This window comes from Madurella fahalii, assembly GCF_045866475.1.
Source record: "Madurella fahalii IFM 68171 DNA, scaffold_2, whole genome shotgun sequence".
Lineage (NCBI taxonomy): Eukaryota > Fungi > Ascomycota > Sordariomycetes > Sordariales > Madurella > Madurella fahalii.
The window spans coordinates 8,720,493-8,734,972 of NW_027263972.1; the positions used below are offsets into that span (position 1 = coordinate 8,720,493).

Genomic DNA, 14,480 nt, shown 5'->3' on the forward strand with positions numbered 1-14,480 from the left:
ATTTATCGCGCCGGGTCTATCCCACGGCATCTACTAATGCATCAGAGCACCTTCAGATGCTCCGGGTTCCTCGATATCCCAATCACACAATACATGTGCTGTCTAAGGTAGATGCGCGTACCACCAGACTCTCTCTAGCAGTAGCAAGTCAGGGATCCGTCCTTCAACGTTCCTCTCTCGAATCGTCTTGCCATCGTATCATGGATCGATCCATGCCGCCGTGTTGGGCATCGGCTGCCACCGCCTTAAAGCTGGACGGCGTTGTTCATGATCTTGACCTCCTCGCCGGGTTTCTATGGCATTGTGTTAGCGCTCTTCTCTTTCCATCAGGCTTATGTATCAGCGAGGCACATACAAATGCAGGCAGTCCGATGTAGGGACAGTCAGAACATCTAAAGGCGTCGCCTAGGTAACAGCTGCCACAAGAACCAGTCTTGCCCTGGACGGTAAAGTCGAGCTCGTTCAGGTCCTCAGACTTGAGCTTCATGGAGCCCAGGTCTTTGTCTGCTTTTTCACGCCGCGCCTTGTCTTCAGCCTCGAGCCTCGATGCCAGCCCACACGTGCTGTGAAAGTGTTAGCTAACCGGCCACTGCGAGGGGAAACTGGGCGGGAACGCATACCAGTCCTTGCAGGCCCGCCTCTTCTTCCCCGGCTGCGGCTGACACTCAGGGGGCTGCTGGATCGGCCGCCGCAGATCCTCCTCGGTCAGGAGGGTGTCCTCATCAATAACATCGTCGTCGTCCTCGGCATCCAAGTCCAAATCGTCGCTGAAATCCACGAATCCAACCCCCGCCGTCGTCTTCGTCGCAGCGGGCGGAACCATCCCAAGGGCTTCCGTCTTCCCCCCAATATTAACCGTAACCGCGCCCACGGCAGGGCCGGCCGAGCTCCTTGCCCCAACCGTCGGCCCATTCTGCACCCCGTTCGCGGTGCTCACCCCGTTCTTCTTCCCCTTGCCAAACCGCAACGGGACGACCTCCTCCTCGGCATACTCGGGCTTCGTGAACCCGTCCCCCTCCGCCGGCAGCAGGCCGGCGAGCACCGCCTCCTTGGTCAGCTCCCGGCCAGCGCTCCCGTCCTCGCTCGCCAGCCTCCCCCCGGCCTTCATCGCCGGCACCAGCCGCGCCCACACGGCGCGGTCGCCCAGCAGCGCCGCCGCCTCGGCCCGCCGCCCGCCGTCCGGGTCCGTTAGCACCAGCACCAGGTCGTACGTCGCGGCGGGCAGCGTCACCAGCCCCGCGGCCAGCCGGTCCAGCATCTGCAGGTCGGTGGTCGCGCGCGGGTACGTGGCGAATAGCGTGCTGAGGCGGTCCTCGCGCGAGGCGAGCGAGGGCGGCGCCAGGAGGAGGGTTCGTTGCGTGGCGGCGGTGGTGGTGGTGGATGTGGATGGAGGGGCGGCGGCCATGGCGGGGTCAATGAAGTCTGGAGTGGTGTCTAGGAGGACCGGGGACATGTTTGCGGTTGCGCCGTTGGCGGGTGAAAAAGTGCGATTGGTGAATCGAGAGAGCAGAGGAAAAGGGTCAGGGGTGCGATGATGGTTTGGGGTTTGAAAGCGTGATGTTGGCCGTGGTCGAGATATGAGGAAGAGGTGGGGTTGATGCATGCCTGATTGATAATGGTGAGAATTTCCGTGGAGTTGCTCACTTTTGCAGCGGAGATAGCCCCGCGACCCAGCGGTTTGCATTACCAAGCGTCGCCACAAACGCTTATCGCTGGTCTGATTTAGACAGTGCGAGTTTTCCAGGAATGGAATACTTGCAGTGGCGAGTAATCTGGTTAGGGATACAACCTCTCTTTATGTTAGTGTTGGATAGCCGCACCATCCGATGTCGGCCGGCTTTGCTGGTGGACTGCCACGCCGCGCCGCGCAATTGAAAGCTATGTGATTGCGCAATACACAGCAAGCGCGGATTGCGAAGTTTGGGAACACATTTCCCATAGCACTCAGGTCGTACGTTCTACCTTTCACAGCCAAAGTAGACTCGATGTCAAGCATCAATCTAGCCGGCGAAGCTTAGTAACAGCAGAAGCTCTCATCTCCAGCTCTCCAGCGCTCGAGCGACGTAGCCGTTCACTTTGAGCATCGTTTGGAAAGGACACACTTCTCTTGCAGGGCCGCGGTCCTCCGGCCTCTATAATAGATCTTCTAATGAGCGTCCTGTGAGCAACAGGAGAAAGTGCTAGCAATAGGTGAGCGGGCAAGGGCTTCTTCGGTGTTGACAATGCCGCGAATGTCATTTTTGGGAGCGTACATCACCACTTTTCGAACAGCGGAGGGTTAACCACCGCAGGTAACACATTCAAGACATTCAGAACAGTATACGTGGCAGTATACCATGGGGTATTGGAGGAATGTGTTAGAAGATGGGCGTGGGCTGCCAACGGCTAGGGAATATGGCCACTCAGTCACTTACACTGTCGAATAACGCTTCTGACAACCTGCCAATGGATAATCGGGCCCATGCTCCCTACCCTGATTGCAGTTGCATTTGGTTACGGCCCGGCTTGGTTTTTCTACGGAGTTCTGGACCCTTGGAGTGAACAGCTGGGCGCAGCTGAATGGAAACACACCGAACGTTGCGTGATGGACCCTAGAATTTGAACCGAGCTGTGGGGCTAGCTGCCCGATCGTATCTGACACGGGCTCGAGCCTATAGTTCCAATCAATTCTATGCGTATCCCAGAAACATTTCACATTCAATCCTCCATATGGAGTCTATTGCTGTTCATCTGGCCGAGGTATCTCCTGGGCTCGATCCTGAGAGAAACCAGGGAGCAGACTTCAGCTGATGCAGAGCCGGTCAAACAGCGCTAGCAGCGCTAGCCAGCGGGAGCATGGGCGCTAGTGTAACCTACAGTAGGCCCGTACTCCATACCCCGCAATGTGCAGGCGACCCGAGAGACCAGGAGTCCCTGAGACATGCAGTGGGGAAGCTGATGTCACGCATCCAGACGCCTCCACAGTTCGAATTGGCGGAGCGGGCGAGGCCAGCAGCTCACAAAGACGCAGCTTCAGCACAATTGGTTCTGGACAGCCATCAATTAACAAGGAAAAAGGATACGAAAATCTCACTATGGCTAAATTGAATAGTTGACCGAGTTTGCAGGTTTGGGAGCTAATCCCTTGTCTCGCGGTGCAGATCACGGAATGAACGGTCGAAGTGAGTTGCTTCTGTGCAAGTCAGCCCAGTCTCATGCTCTCTTGCATCAGATCACGCGACTCCCCCCAACGCCTCGTTGCTCCCCACAGCTGCCGGGACACTGCAGCACCCCTCCCCGACCCCCTTGTTCTTTCCCTTTGGAGCTGCTCGCCTGATCAATTCGAGTTGTGAGTGGCCAGCTGTAGCTCTGGGCATTTGGGAGCTCGCCGATGCTGCCTTTAAAAGCCAGGGAGCTCCCATCCTCTGCCTCGTCACCCTTTCCTTCAATGACCAGAACCAACATTAGTCATCGACGAATCCGTCATCCATCGATTCTCTCCATCCCAATTCCATCACCGGGAACCAGGCGGTTGCTGAATCCAACCGACGACACCGGCTGAAGTGATTCTCACCTCTGAGCCATCTCTGTGACATCAACGATCAACTACATCAGACGTAGGCATCTCCAGCTCCAGCTGCTCAACCCCTCCTTCACCCCCCCAGCCTACCAACACCACCGACCCCGCATCGTTCGTGTGACGCTGACCTCTACCAACAAGTCTACCCAAGCAACCTCGTTCACACTCTCCTCCAACCCTTCATCCATAACAAACCATCAACAGTAAGTCTCGCGTTCCACGGAATGGTTCCGATATGACATCATCACCATCGTCTACTAACCAAGTGCTCGCTTTGTTCGCAGTGACTCGCTCCCACAAGTTCAACGACAAGGACCACGCCGGCCTGGCCGACGGCACGGCTCTTCCCCAGGAGCATGTGCCGAAATACTTTGGCAAGCACGGCTTCGCTGATGCCGACCCCAAAAAGACCAAGAAAAATGGTGCTGGCAGGGCAAACTGGTAAGATTCATTCTCTGGCTCTCGCCACCCGGCATCCGCACTTACTTGTGCCGCTTTCACGTCGCTAACACACTACTCTCCAGGGGCAACGCCGGCGACGAAGTAGTTGACGAGGGCTTCAACTTTACCAACGCCCGCCGCCGCTCCAACAGCAGCGGCGTGTCATTGGGCCTCGAGAACCTCAAGACCAAGTTTGAGGTGAACGAGCCTGAGCCCGTGTTCGAGGAGACGCTCCACGGGCCCGAGGACCAGGATGAGAAGACGGAGGGCTCCTCAAGCGGGGCCAGCATTGACGAGGACAAGCCGCACAACATGTAGATGCGGGCACGGCGAGTTCCACGAGTGAGGCGGTCACCTGCGAAATGCATTGCGGGAATCCATGTCCTTGGCGGAAGACGTTTCTGGCTGGACATCTGGCATGGGAATTGCCTTCTATCTGACTACCACACCTGATTCGGAGGATCATGCTCATACTTTCGAGAGCATTTTATGATGCGGTTGGCACACCGCCTGTACAGTACTGCGAATTTATGATTCACGGGCACCCAGTCCGATTTGACGCAATTTCTTTGTCTCGGTGCATTCGCGTGAGTGTGAATATACATGCAATCCTGGGTACATAATGAGTCTCCTATGCCCCACAAACTGCCTCTGGTATCTCATTTGGAGCCGATACTCGCAAGTACCTGTCTCGCGGGCTTCGAGGTCGACCCCTCAAGCTTGATCCGCCCGATTCTCAGCAAGGACCCATCAGGCATGCGCACCACAACCGCATCGCCATCTGCATGATACTGCACCCTAACTTCGTCCTTTCCAAAATCCACATCCTTCTTTCCAGGCATTTGCACCCAAGTTACAAAACCCCCTACTGTCGCTCCTTGAATTGGTCGTACATCCCCCGCCGCCCCCGCCTCGGATAACTCCTCCAGGATAGCCCGTCTCTCAACCGTCTTCTCTCCTCTCGACCCTGACCCTGACCCGGACCCGGACCCGGACCCGGAACTGGAACCAGGCCCGGAACGGCGGTCGGTCACGAGGACGTGTGTCCACAGCGGGCCGAGCACCCTCCCGCGCAGGGCGACGTCTCGCGCGCCGGTGGCGCCGCTCCAGCGGACCTGCCTGTCATCGGAGGTAATCTTGGGGGCGTGCCGTAGCTGCTCGCCGCCTACGGAATCTCGGCGATGGTGCTGGTGGTAGGGGGATTGGTCGGGGTAGGGAGCAACGTGTAGCCCGCGCCGGAGCACCTCGACGAGCATCTCTGCCCCCCGCGGCGCCAGCGTGTCGTGGAGCTGGGCGACCGTGCAGTTGGGCGGGATGGGGGTGCCGGGCCGCGGGGTCTGCAGGAGGATGGCGCCTGCGTCGAAGGCTTGTGGCGAGAGCGTCTGGATGGATATGCCCGTGTGCGAGTCGCTGTTGAGGAGCGCGTGGTGGAGTGGCGCCGGGCCGCGGAGGCTGAGGGTAACATGATAGGGTTAGACTGGAGGAGTGCTGTCGAAGAGGAGATGTTTGCAGGGAGGGGAGCGCTCACTCAGGGAGGAGGGAAGGGTGGACGTTGAGGCCGCCGTATTTAGAGAGGTTGAGGAGGCGAGGAGGCACGAAGAGGCCGAAGGAGACGGCGATGATTAGGTTGATCGGGGAGCCATCCGGTTTGGGCATCTGGGGGGTGTTAGTATATGAGGTGATCTTAGGAGTCGGGAGTATCAACTTACATCCCAGCTTGTAAAAGTGTCTCTCACATGAATGGGGAGGCTGAGTTCGTCCGCAAGAGTCCGGAGGGGAACTAGGGCGCCGTCAGAGATCGTGAATGCCGATATTAAGTGAGCAGGTTACCTTCTCTGAGGACTCTGTATCCTCGCCCTGTTGGCTTGCTGGGCCTGACAACCACGTCAATTGACCGGATCAGGTCAGCATTTCGTTTGTGCTCTTCGTGCAGCGCCCGCAGCGAGAAACAGCTGAACTCATCCGAGCCACAGAATAGAATCCTCAAAGGGTCAGAGGCCTTGGAAGCGGTGCTATATGAGGCCAATCGCGGTACAGATCTGGGCCGGGTCCGCAGGACAGGCCTCGTGAGCATACCCAGCACCATCTTACAGCTCACAGCCCACGGCTCACCGCTCTGAAGAAACTCTCACACGGGTATCACCGTTTCATATCCTGGGGTGGATAAATAAAATAAATAGAAGGAAAGAAAAAGAATGCCGTTACAATTGCCCAACTTCCACTCCTTCGACTCGAAGATCCAACGGAGAATTATCGAACCTTAGCTTGAATGGCAGCTGAGTGAACCCGACTTACAAAATGCCAAGCGGAGAGCTACCCCTGCGCGGCCCCACCAATCTGCATGCAGGGTGCAGACAGGATCCATCATAGCTCAGCCAAGCCAAGCCAGGGCGGTGGAAGGTTGAGAGATGCAATAAATCGCTGCCATGTCCAGGCCGGTGGACGCCAGAGCCGATGCTCTGAATCATGTCAGCCAGCATGGCGCAAATTCTGACGACCCGGCAAGCTGAAGAGCTGTAGGTGGCTGCAGATCCATTCGTGTTTTTGTTCTGCTTTCTCCTCGCGACCTGCAGCTGATTTGCTCACCATGACAGGCACAAGTCCATCATCGCCTATCTCGCCTCGCAGAACCTGCCCAACACTGCTGCTGCCCTCCGGGCCGAGCTCGGACTCGGCGAAGATGCCTTTGACGCCGACAAGGCTAAGAAATACGAGGGGCTGCTGGAGAAAAAGTGGACGAGTGTCATAAGGCTGCAGAAAAAGGTCGGTAGGCAACTGTGAACCCCGTGTACCGTCCTCACTCTCGCAGGCCCCTGATAGTATCGCAGATCCTGGATCTCGAGGCCAAGAATTCAACGCTGCAGGCCGAGCTCGAGAATTGTACGCCATCCTCCCGCCGCAACCAGGACCCGGTCAATTGGCTGCCCAAGTCCCCGCCGCGCTACGTCCTCGAAGGTCACCGCCTGCCCGTAACCTGCGTCGCCTTCCACCCCGTCTTCAGCTCTCTCGCCTCCGGCTCCGAAGACTACACAATAAAGATATGGGACTGGGAACTGGGCGAACTCGAACGCACTATCAAGGGCCACACCAAGGCAGTGCTGGACGTCGATTTTGGTGGCCCTCGCGGCAGCACGTTGCTCGCCTCGTGCAGCTCAGACATGTCCATCAAGCTGTGGGACCCGTCGGACGGCTACAAAAACATCCGGACACTGCCCGGCCACGACCACATCGTCAGCTCGGTGCGCTTCATTCCCTCGGGCACCTCCGGAGCTGGGAATCTGCTCGTCAGCGCCAGCAAGGATAACACGCTCAAGATGTGGGATGTTACAACCGGGTTCTGTGTCAAGACGATCGAGGGCCACACGGACTGGCCGAGAGCTGTATGCCCCTCGTCTGACGGGCGTTATCTGTTGTCAACCGGGTCGGACAAGTCAGCTCGGCTGTGGGACATATCCGGTCGGGATCCAGAATGCAAGCTGGCCCTGTATGGACATGAGAATTTTAATGCAGGTTTTACCCTATCTTCCGCCCCTTAAATCCTAAGTTTGCTAATACAAGCTCAAGCTGTGCTGCGCATTCGCACCTCCCGCGTCATACCCCTATCTGGCGCGCCTCGCCGGGCTAGAGAAGGCACCGCCAGCCAGCAGCTTGGCCGAGTTTATGGCCACCGGCTCTCGGGACAAGCAGATCAGGCTCTGGGACGGCCGGGGCAACTGCATCAAGGTTTTGGCCGGGCACGACAACTGGGTACGGGGCCTGGTGTTCCACCCGGGCGGCAAGTTCCTGATCTCGGTCGCAGATGACAGGACGCTCCGGTGTTGGGATCTGAGCCAGGATGCTAAGTGCGTCCAGGTGCTCAGCGGCGTCTACGAAGGCTTTGTCAGCTGCGTCAGATGGGCGCCGGGCGTCGTGAAAGATGGCCCCGCGAATGGCACGGCTCTGACTAATGGTGAGCAGAGTACGCCAAAGAAACCCGGTGATGCGGGTGCTGCAAGCAACCTCCAGATTCGCTGCGTTGTTGCTACGGGCAGCGTGGATGGGGCAGAGGGGAAAGTAAGGATATTCGCCAACTGAGAATGCTGTCAATGATTCCGCAGCGGCCCGGCCCAGGACAACGCGCTTGTCTCATGACGAGAAGGTACATTGATATCCGACACCTGGCATGATTTTATGACAGCGATAGAGATATAGAGTCGTCATAATCTAATGTATATTACCACGGAACCATCTGATTGCGGTGCTGTTTGAGCAATGATGTAGAAGCCAAGTCTCAGGAAACGTCTTAAGCTAAACCTCCTCTTCAGCCCATGAGGGAACCACTCCACGAAAGTACGTTATATTTCAGAGTTGAGCACACAGAATAAGTCTGAAGGTGGCGGTTTTACTCGCACACCTCCCATCGATAGGCCACCGCCCACCTCCCCTCACCATCAAGCTCAACCTCCCAGGCAGGCGGCGCAACAGCCACCACCGCGCCGGGGACAACCCTCCTCCGGTTCGCACCCGCACCACCACCCAACCCCTGGACAATCCCCTCCCCGGCCAAGATCACCCTCACTCCCGCCCCCTTCTTCTCGCCATCACCACCAGCACCATTATCATCATCGCCATTGACCTCACTCCCGGAAACCATCGTCATCCCCGGCATCCCACGCCGGACTTGCTCAACCACCACCCTCGCCCCTCCACCAGCGGAACCGGAGACAGGCGCCTTCAGCTGCTGTCCGTCTTCTCCATCTACGCCACTCTTCACCTCCACCAGCCAGTCTCGCAGCTCAGCGGCGGGCCCGCCGGCGAGGTACTTTTCTCCGCGACGCCGGGGGGAGAAGATATCCGGGAGGTAGCCCCCACTGTCTTCGTGGTCGGGGTGGGAGTTGGGGTGGGTATGGCCCGGGTGTTTGAAACGGGGGGCTGGGTGGAAGGCTGGTTTGTTGTTGATGTTGTTGTTAATAGTATTAGGTTTGGTAACATCGGTGATATCGGTGGCCTGGGCTTGTTCAAAGTCCGAGAGAGCTGGCTGTTGGGAGGGGAGCTCGCTTCCGATTGTTGGTAAGGGTGAATTGGCGGAAGCGGAAGAGGAGGAGGAGAAGGAGGAGGAGACGGTGATGGGTTGGTTGTCGTGCTCTTCGAGTTCGTTGTCTTCTCCTAATTCTTCGGAGTGGTAAGACGCGATGTGATCGTCGCCGTCTGATGAGAGGGCGTCCGGGAGAGACTTGAGGTCTGAGTCTTGGGCCTGTGAGCTGGCTATCGCTGCTAGCTCTGGGTTGGTCTCGGTGTTGGGGGCGGATGAAGCTATTGAGATGCGTCTACGCTTGGAGGAGCGGGAGGTTTCGAGCTCTTCTGACGGTGATGATTGAGGCGCGATGGGCGAACCGAACTCGATTGGCTCCGGGAGGGCGTTGTGGGTATCGGGTGACCGAGATGGTGAGTTATTGTGATCCGAGACGGGTGAGCTGTTGTCGATGATATCCTGAGTAGAGCGAGTCCTGGGAACTCGGGGCTTGGTAGCCAAGGCCGGTGTTGTGAAGGCCGCAGCTGTGAAGGCCGCTCTCGTCTGGGTTGAGGATGGCCTCGAAGCAGAGGTAGAGGAAAATCGTGGAGTGACATGAAACTGGTGTGGCACATTTGCATGTTGCTGATTTGGAGTTTGGCTTTGGGAGTTCTGAGTACTTGGTCGTTTTGATGCGAGGAATCGAGGAGCTGGTGTCTGAACAAATGGTCAATTGCTATGCGTCGGCTTCAACCTGAGCACTCACTGCAGGTGGCGGGGCCATCCGTGTTGGCAAAGTCCGAAAGCGTCTGAGCAATCAGTCTGAACAGAAAATGTTGACAATATGGTCATGACAGAAGGGGCAGGCAACCGGTTGGACTTGATGTGAGTGAGTGGGGTTTTTGCCGTCCTGTGAGTCGGAACTGGCAAGCATCCTGCCCATTGTTAGCCCCTCAGCCGCCAGTTTTTAGAGCACAATACGTCGTTGGGTAGTTCACCTCAAAACACTGCTATGTCAACACCGAAGACACGATGCATCCACTGAGAATTTCGGCGGAGCCCGCCTCATCATGATATACTGGTCTCTCGGGGCCCCTCGTTTCTATGTGGCTACATGGCGACCTAGAGAAATCGAGGCTCAGGATGAAGGGGGTAGATCTCGACCGGCTATGTGATGGAGCCTGTTTGCAGATGAACCATTCTGCCCAATGTCCACATCCTGTAGTTCCTTGGCGATTATGCTCAAGACTGCGTGACAAAATGATGCTACAATGATTGCTAACCCGCTGGGTTTTTTATATCGCAGACTTCAATAGATGCAAGTACCTAACTATGCAGTTTTCCAGCTGACTCGATTTGCCACAGATAACGCTATATAAACAGCATCTAGAGCCGGTAGTGGCCAGAGTGGTGGAAGTCAAACCGACATCGTCTGGGAAAGTTGAGCACCATAGGATTGTAGCAGCCGCACAACAGCCCTATGTCCGTTCCTAGCAGCAATACCTAGTGGTGTCTGGCCAGACCTATCAAGTAGCTCGATATTCGCTCCCTTCTCAAGCAGCAGCTGCACAATAGTCTCGTATCCATCCCAAGCGGCAATATGTAGTGGTGTTTGGCCATACGTATTAACCGCCTCGATATTCGCTCCGTTCTCGAGCAACAGTTGCACAATAGCCTCGTGTCCTTTACAAGCGGCAATATATAGTGGTGTTTGGCCATGCATATTAACCACCTCGATATTTGCTCCCTTCTCGAGCAACAGTCGTATAATAGCTTCGTGTCCATCCCAAGCGGCATAATGTAGTGGTGTCCGGCCGTACCTATTAACCGCCTCGGTATTCGCTCCGTTCTCGAGTAACAGTCGTAGAATAACCTCGTATCTATTCCTAGCAGCAATGCATAGTAGTGTCTGGCCATCCTTATCGACTACCTCAGTATTTGCTCCCTTCTCGAGTAGCAGCCGAACCGTAGCCTCGTGTCTGTTACAAGCAGCGATACAGAGTGGTGTCCGGCCACTCGTATCAACCACCTCAGTATTCGCACCCTTCTCGAGCAGCAACCACACAATGGCCTCGGCTCCTTTCATAGCAGCGATATAGAGTGGTGTCCGGCCACTCGTATCAACCACCTCAGTATTCGCACCCTTCTCGAGTAGTAGCCGCACAATGGCCTCGTCTCCGTTACGAGTAACGGTAAAGAGTGGTGTCCAGTCATTCGTATCAACCACCTCAGTATTCGCACCCTTCCCGAGTAGTAGCCGCACAATGGCCTCGTCTCCTTTCATAGCAGCGATATAGAGTGGTGTCCAGCCATCCGTATCAACCACCTCAGTATTCGCACCCTTCCCGAGTAGTAGCCGCACAATGGCCTCGTCTCCGTTACGAGCAGCGATATAGAGTGGTGTCCAGCCATCCGTATCAACCACCTCAGTGTTCACGCCCTTCTCAAGTAGCCGTTCGACAACAGCCTTATGACTCTTTGCGATAGCGGAGAAGAGTAATCTCCGACTAATCAAATCTACTGAATCGGCCGGGGCTCCTTTCATTAGTTGGTTGGCTATAGCCTCATGTCCACTGCAAAGGGCATAGGATATTGGCGTCCCCCCAATGTCGTCCTCTGAGTCGACGCGGGCTCCTGCCTTGACAAGCCGCTTGACAACGGCTATGTGACCATTCCAAGCAGCGTATGATAGCGGTGTTCGACGGTATCTATCTCCCACGTCGATATTTGTATCGGTCCAAAACGGTGGTTTGACTGTGCTTTTCCAAAACGACGATTTGAGATGCCTGAAGCGAAATCTGGGGCCCTGGATCAACAGTTTCACGATGCCATCAAATCCGCTTTCTGAAGCCCAAGAGAGTGCCGAGCGACAATGCGTGCTGTCTATGGAATTGACATCGACATTGACTCCCTTGAAGAGTAACTTGACGACTGGCTCAAGTCCGAAATAGGACGCAATCATGAGGGTTGTGAACTCCTGAGGAAAGTCCATCTGTGTAGTCGACCAGTAGATTCTGAACCAAGTCAAGCAACGGTTTGACTTCGCATCGCAAATTGCCAGCAGTGAATCTATGATTGCGTGACCGTCGATACCGGACATTCGGAAATGGAGAGCCCAGTTTTTGGTTGAGTAGTCAAGGAACACGTGATCGTGAAGGTATTGGGATAAATCCTTGTTCTCGTCTAGAGGGTGCGTCTCGAACTCGGTAAAGAGTAGGTGCCAGACGCAGATCTGGTAAAGAATGCGATGGGACTCTTGTGGCTGGAGTGAGAATTTCCACTTTAACAGACTGTTGTGACGCTCCGAAGAAGGCTCTTTCGAACCGCCATCCTGAACTAAGAATTCTCTTGCGGTCTGGTGAAGGAGGTAGATCTTCGAGCTGATGATGGTAACAAATAGCCCGCAGAGGTCTCTCACATACTCGCCGAATCGCTCCTCCGGTGAGAGATTCAGGTCTTTATATGACTTGTGGATTTGTTGGAGAGTAAACGCTACAGCCATTTCTGCGAGGGTCAAGGGCCGTGTTGCACTGACGACAATATGCAACAATTTCCTGGCCTTTTCGGGATCATTACTCTTGTTCAGGATCCTCTCATATGCATCATCGACGGTTGGTGGAAGGCAGGAAACGATCTGGTGGATTCGGGTTTTATCGATGTTGATATCGCCCTGAACTAAATCTAGAGTGAGATGAGCCCATAGGTAAGTGCGGTTCGCGACACCCAGAAGGCCTTCCAAGAGCTGCTTCTCCTCCCCGGGGCTGAGTTTCAGAATGGCTCGGATGTCCTGAACCCTGGCGTTTATATAGATATCGATCTCTTGGGCAATCTTGCGCATCTCGTCGTCACTTTCCCCACTCAAGTGGACAACAGGTAATCCTGGTATATCGAGAGGCTGGAAATCCCGTCGGATTGTGCCATGGGGCCGACTTGTGACGAGGAACTTCAAGTTGAAAGCATTCCTGGTACGATAAAAATCGCATAAAGCTTCGGCAAGCTTGGACCGCTCTTGATCGCATTCGTCGAAGGCGTCGAGAATACAGACTATCTCGCCGGCATTCTTGTCCTCTGATACTGTAACAAGGACATTCCAGAGATCGCCGAATGAGCCGGTCAGATGCGATTCGTGAGCCTCGAACCCCTTAAGGATCTCGTCGGAGAAAAGGACCTCTCTTTGCGTAAAGAGTTGGTGTAAGATGCAGCAAAGGGCGCTTTTCGCGCTCTTCTGATCTTCAAAATCGTCCTTGAAGAAGAAATAGCAGGTTGTTCTGGATTCGGTAGTCCGAAGCTTCTCCTCCACCAGATACTTTGCCAAGACAGACTTTCCGCAACCGGGATCTGCGGACACCCAGAGCATGCTTGAAGAGTTGCTTTCTCGCCACTGCCGAAAAAGATCGTGGTTGACGAACCACTCACAAGTCCCTGGAACCCGTTTTGGGTTCCTGTCCTTTCTGTCTCGGTAGGGCGAGGCATGGAGTGCCTGGAGGATAGCTATTCTCCGAGTCTCGCGGTCTCTCCTCTGAGATAGCACAGAGATGGCTCTCTCCAATCTGGCCACCTGGGCGTGTGTTGCCGCCCTGAGCGACTGATTGATGGCTAATGCTTGCAAGCCTCGCAGTATGTCCTGCATCAGGTTCTCTACCCGGTGACCTTTGCCCAAGCGGAGCATACGGGCGCGGTAGGTGTCGAGAGCTGAACCATTCGCATCCTTTTTGGCCTTATCCACTCTCTGGAAGATCTCAAGCAGCGCCTTTGCCTTCTCTTGGCAGCTACTGATGACGGGTTCGATGGCCCTTCTTGTTGATTCATCTAGGTCCACGTCGCGGATCCGATCACGGGCCACGACCAGACTGTCTTCCACGAGAGGGAGACTCCGATTCACTTCATCGAAAGCTTTCGGGAGGCCTCTGAGGTGTTGGATGGCCTTATATGTCGAAGCGATGGCTTGGAGGATCGCGATTGTGGACGCGATGATGCTGAGAGTATCCATTACGAAGCTCTTTAAGTAACAGGTTTGTTGCGGTACGAGCGGACGGCGGCGGGAAGAGGCCTCGGCCGCCTGTGATGATCGTGAGTCGTTGTATCAGCTAATCTCACATGGAGGATCGTACGTCTTCTGAGATACAAAGAGGGCCAACTCCTGGGCTAGTGAAGAAGGTTTGGGAAAGCTGAGGGAGCGATGGCGAGGTCGCATGGGCTTGAGAGTACGGCGCGAAGGATGGCCCTTCTTCCAGCGACGCCGCCTGGGCTGTGGGCGTTGCAAGTGAGGGGATGCGGATCGAAAAAAACTCTCGTAGCCTGTCGGTGCAGAAGTAGACTAGCAACTGTGCGAGAAAATGCGAAGTCGTGAGGGAAGAATGGAGCGGCGGGCCAGCTGAATGCCATACGGCTGCAACGGGTTGCTGCCCAATAACCATGTGTGTCGTGGCTGTCAGCCTCTCAACCTGAGTGGAGGACTAGAGCCTCATTTGGCTTTCGACTTTGTCGAAA

The 14,480-nt window shown here is 55.6% G+C and overlaps 5 protein-coding genes across 5 annotated transcripts; 2 read left to right on the plus strand and 3 right to left on the minus strand.

Moving 5' to 3' along the window:
* Positions 1 to 245: 245 nt before the first annotated feature.
* DRE2 (electron carrier) lies at positions 246 to 1,453 on the minus strand (the record flags this gene model as incomplete). Its single annotated transcript, XM_071060769.1, has 3 exons — positions 246 to 293; positions 356 to 563; positions 621 to 1,453. 3 exons carry the CDS (start codon positions 1,451 to 1,453, stop codon positions 246 to 248), a joined length of 1,089 nt encoding a protein of 362 aa, XP_070916870.1.
* A 2,341-nt stretch (positions 1,454 to 3,794) lies between these two features.
* On the plus strand, positions 3,795 to 4,318 carry MFIFM68171_05350 (uncharacterized protein; the record flags this gene model as incomplete). Its single annotated transcript, XM_071060770.1, has 2 exons — positions 3,795 to 4,000; positions 4,084 to 4,318. 2 exons carry the CDS (start codon positions 3,795 to 3,797, stop codon positions 4,316 to 4,318), a joined length of 441 nt encoding a protein of 146 aa, XP_070916871.1.
* A 341-nt stretch (positions 4,319 to 4,659) lies between these two features.
* Positions 4,660 to 6,086, minus strand: FMT1 (Methionyl-tRNA formyltransferase; the record flags this gene model as incomplete). The annotated part of the gene is made up of 4 exons (XM_071060771.1): positions 4,660 to 5,452; positions 5,529 to 5,656; positions 5,710 to 5,780; positions 5,831 to 6,086. The coding sequence occupies 4 exons, from the start codon at positions 6,084 to 6,086 to the stop codon at positions 4,660 to 4,662; spliced, it is 1,248 nt and encodes a 415-aa protein (XP_070916872.1).
* A 392-nt stretch (positions 6,087 to 6,478) lies between these two features.
* On the plus strand, positions 6,479 to 8,074 carry LIS1_1 (Lissencephaly-1; the record flags this gene model as incomplete). Its single annotated transcript, XM_071060772.1, has 4 exons — positions 6,479 to 6,516; positions 6,595 to 6,763; positions 6,829 to 7,506; positions 7,559 to 8,074. 4 exons carry the CDS (start codon positions 6,479 to 6,481, stop codon positions 8,072 to 8,074), a joined length of 1,401 nt encoding a protein of 466 aa, XP_070916873.1.
* A 307-nt stretch (positions 8,075 to 8,381) lies between these two features.
* On the minus strand, positions 8,382 to 13,980 carry MFIFM68171_05353 (uncharacterized protein; the record flags this gene model as incomplete). The annotated part of the gene is made up of 3 exons (XM_071060773.1): positions 8,382 to 9,535; positions 9,757 to 9,812; positions 10,514 to 13,980. The coding sequence occupies 3 exons, from the start codon at positions 13,978 to 13,980 to the stop codon at positions 8,382 to 8,384; spliced, it is 4,677 nt and encodes a 1,558-aa protein (XP_070916874.1).
* Positions 13,981 to 14,480: the final 500 nt, after the last annotated feature.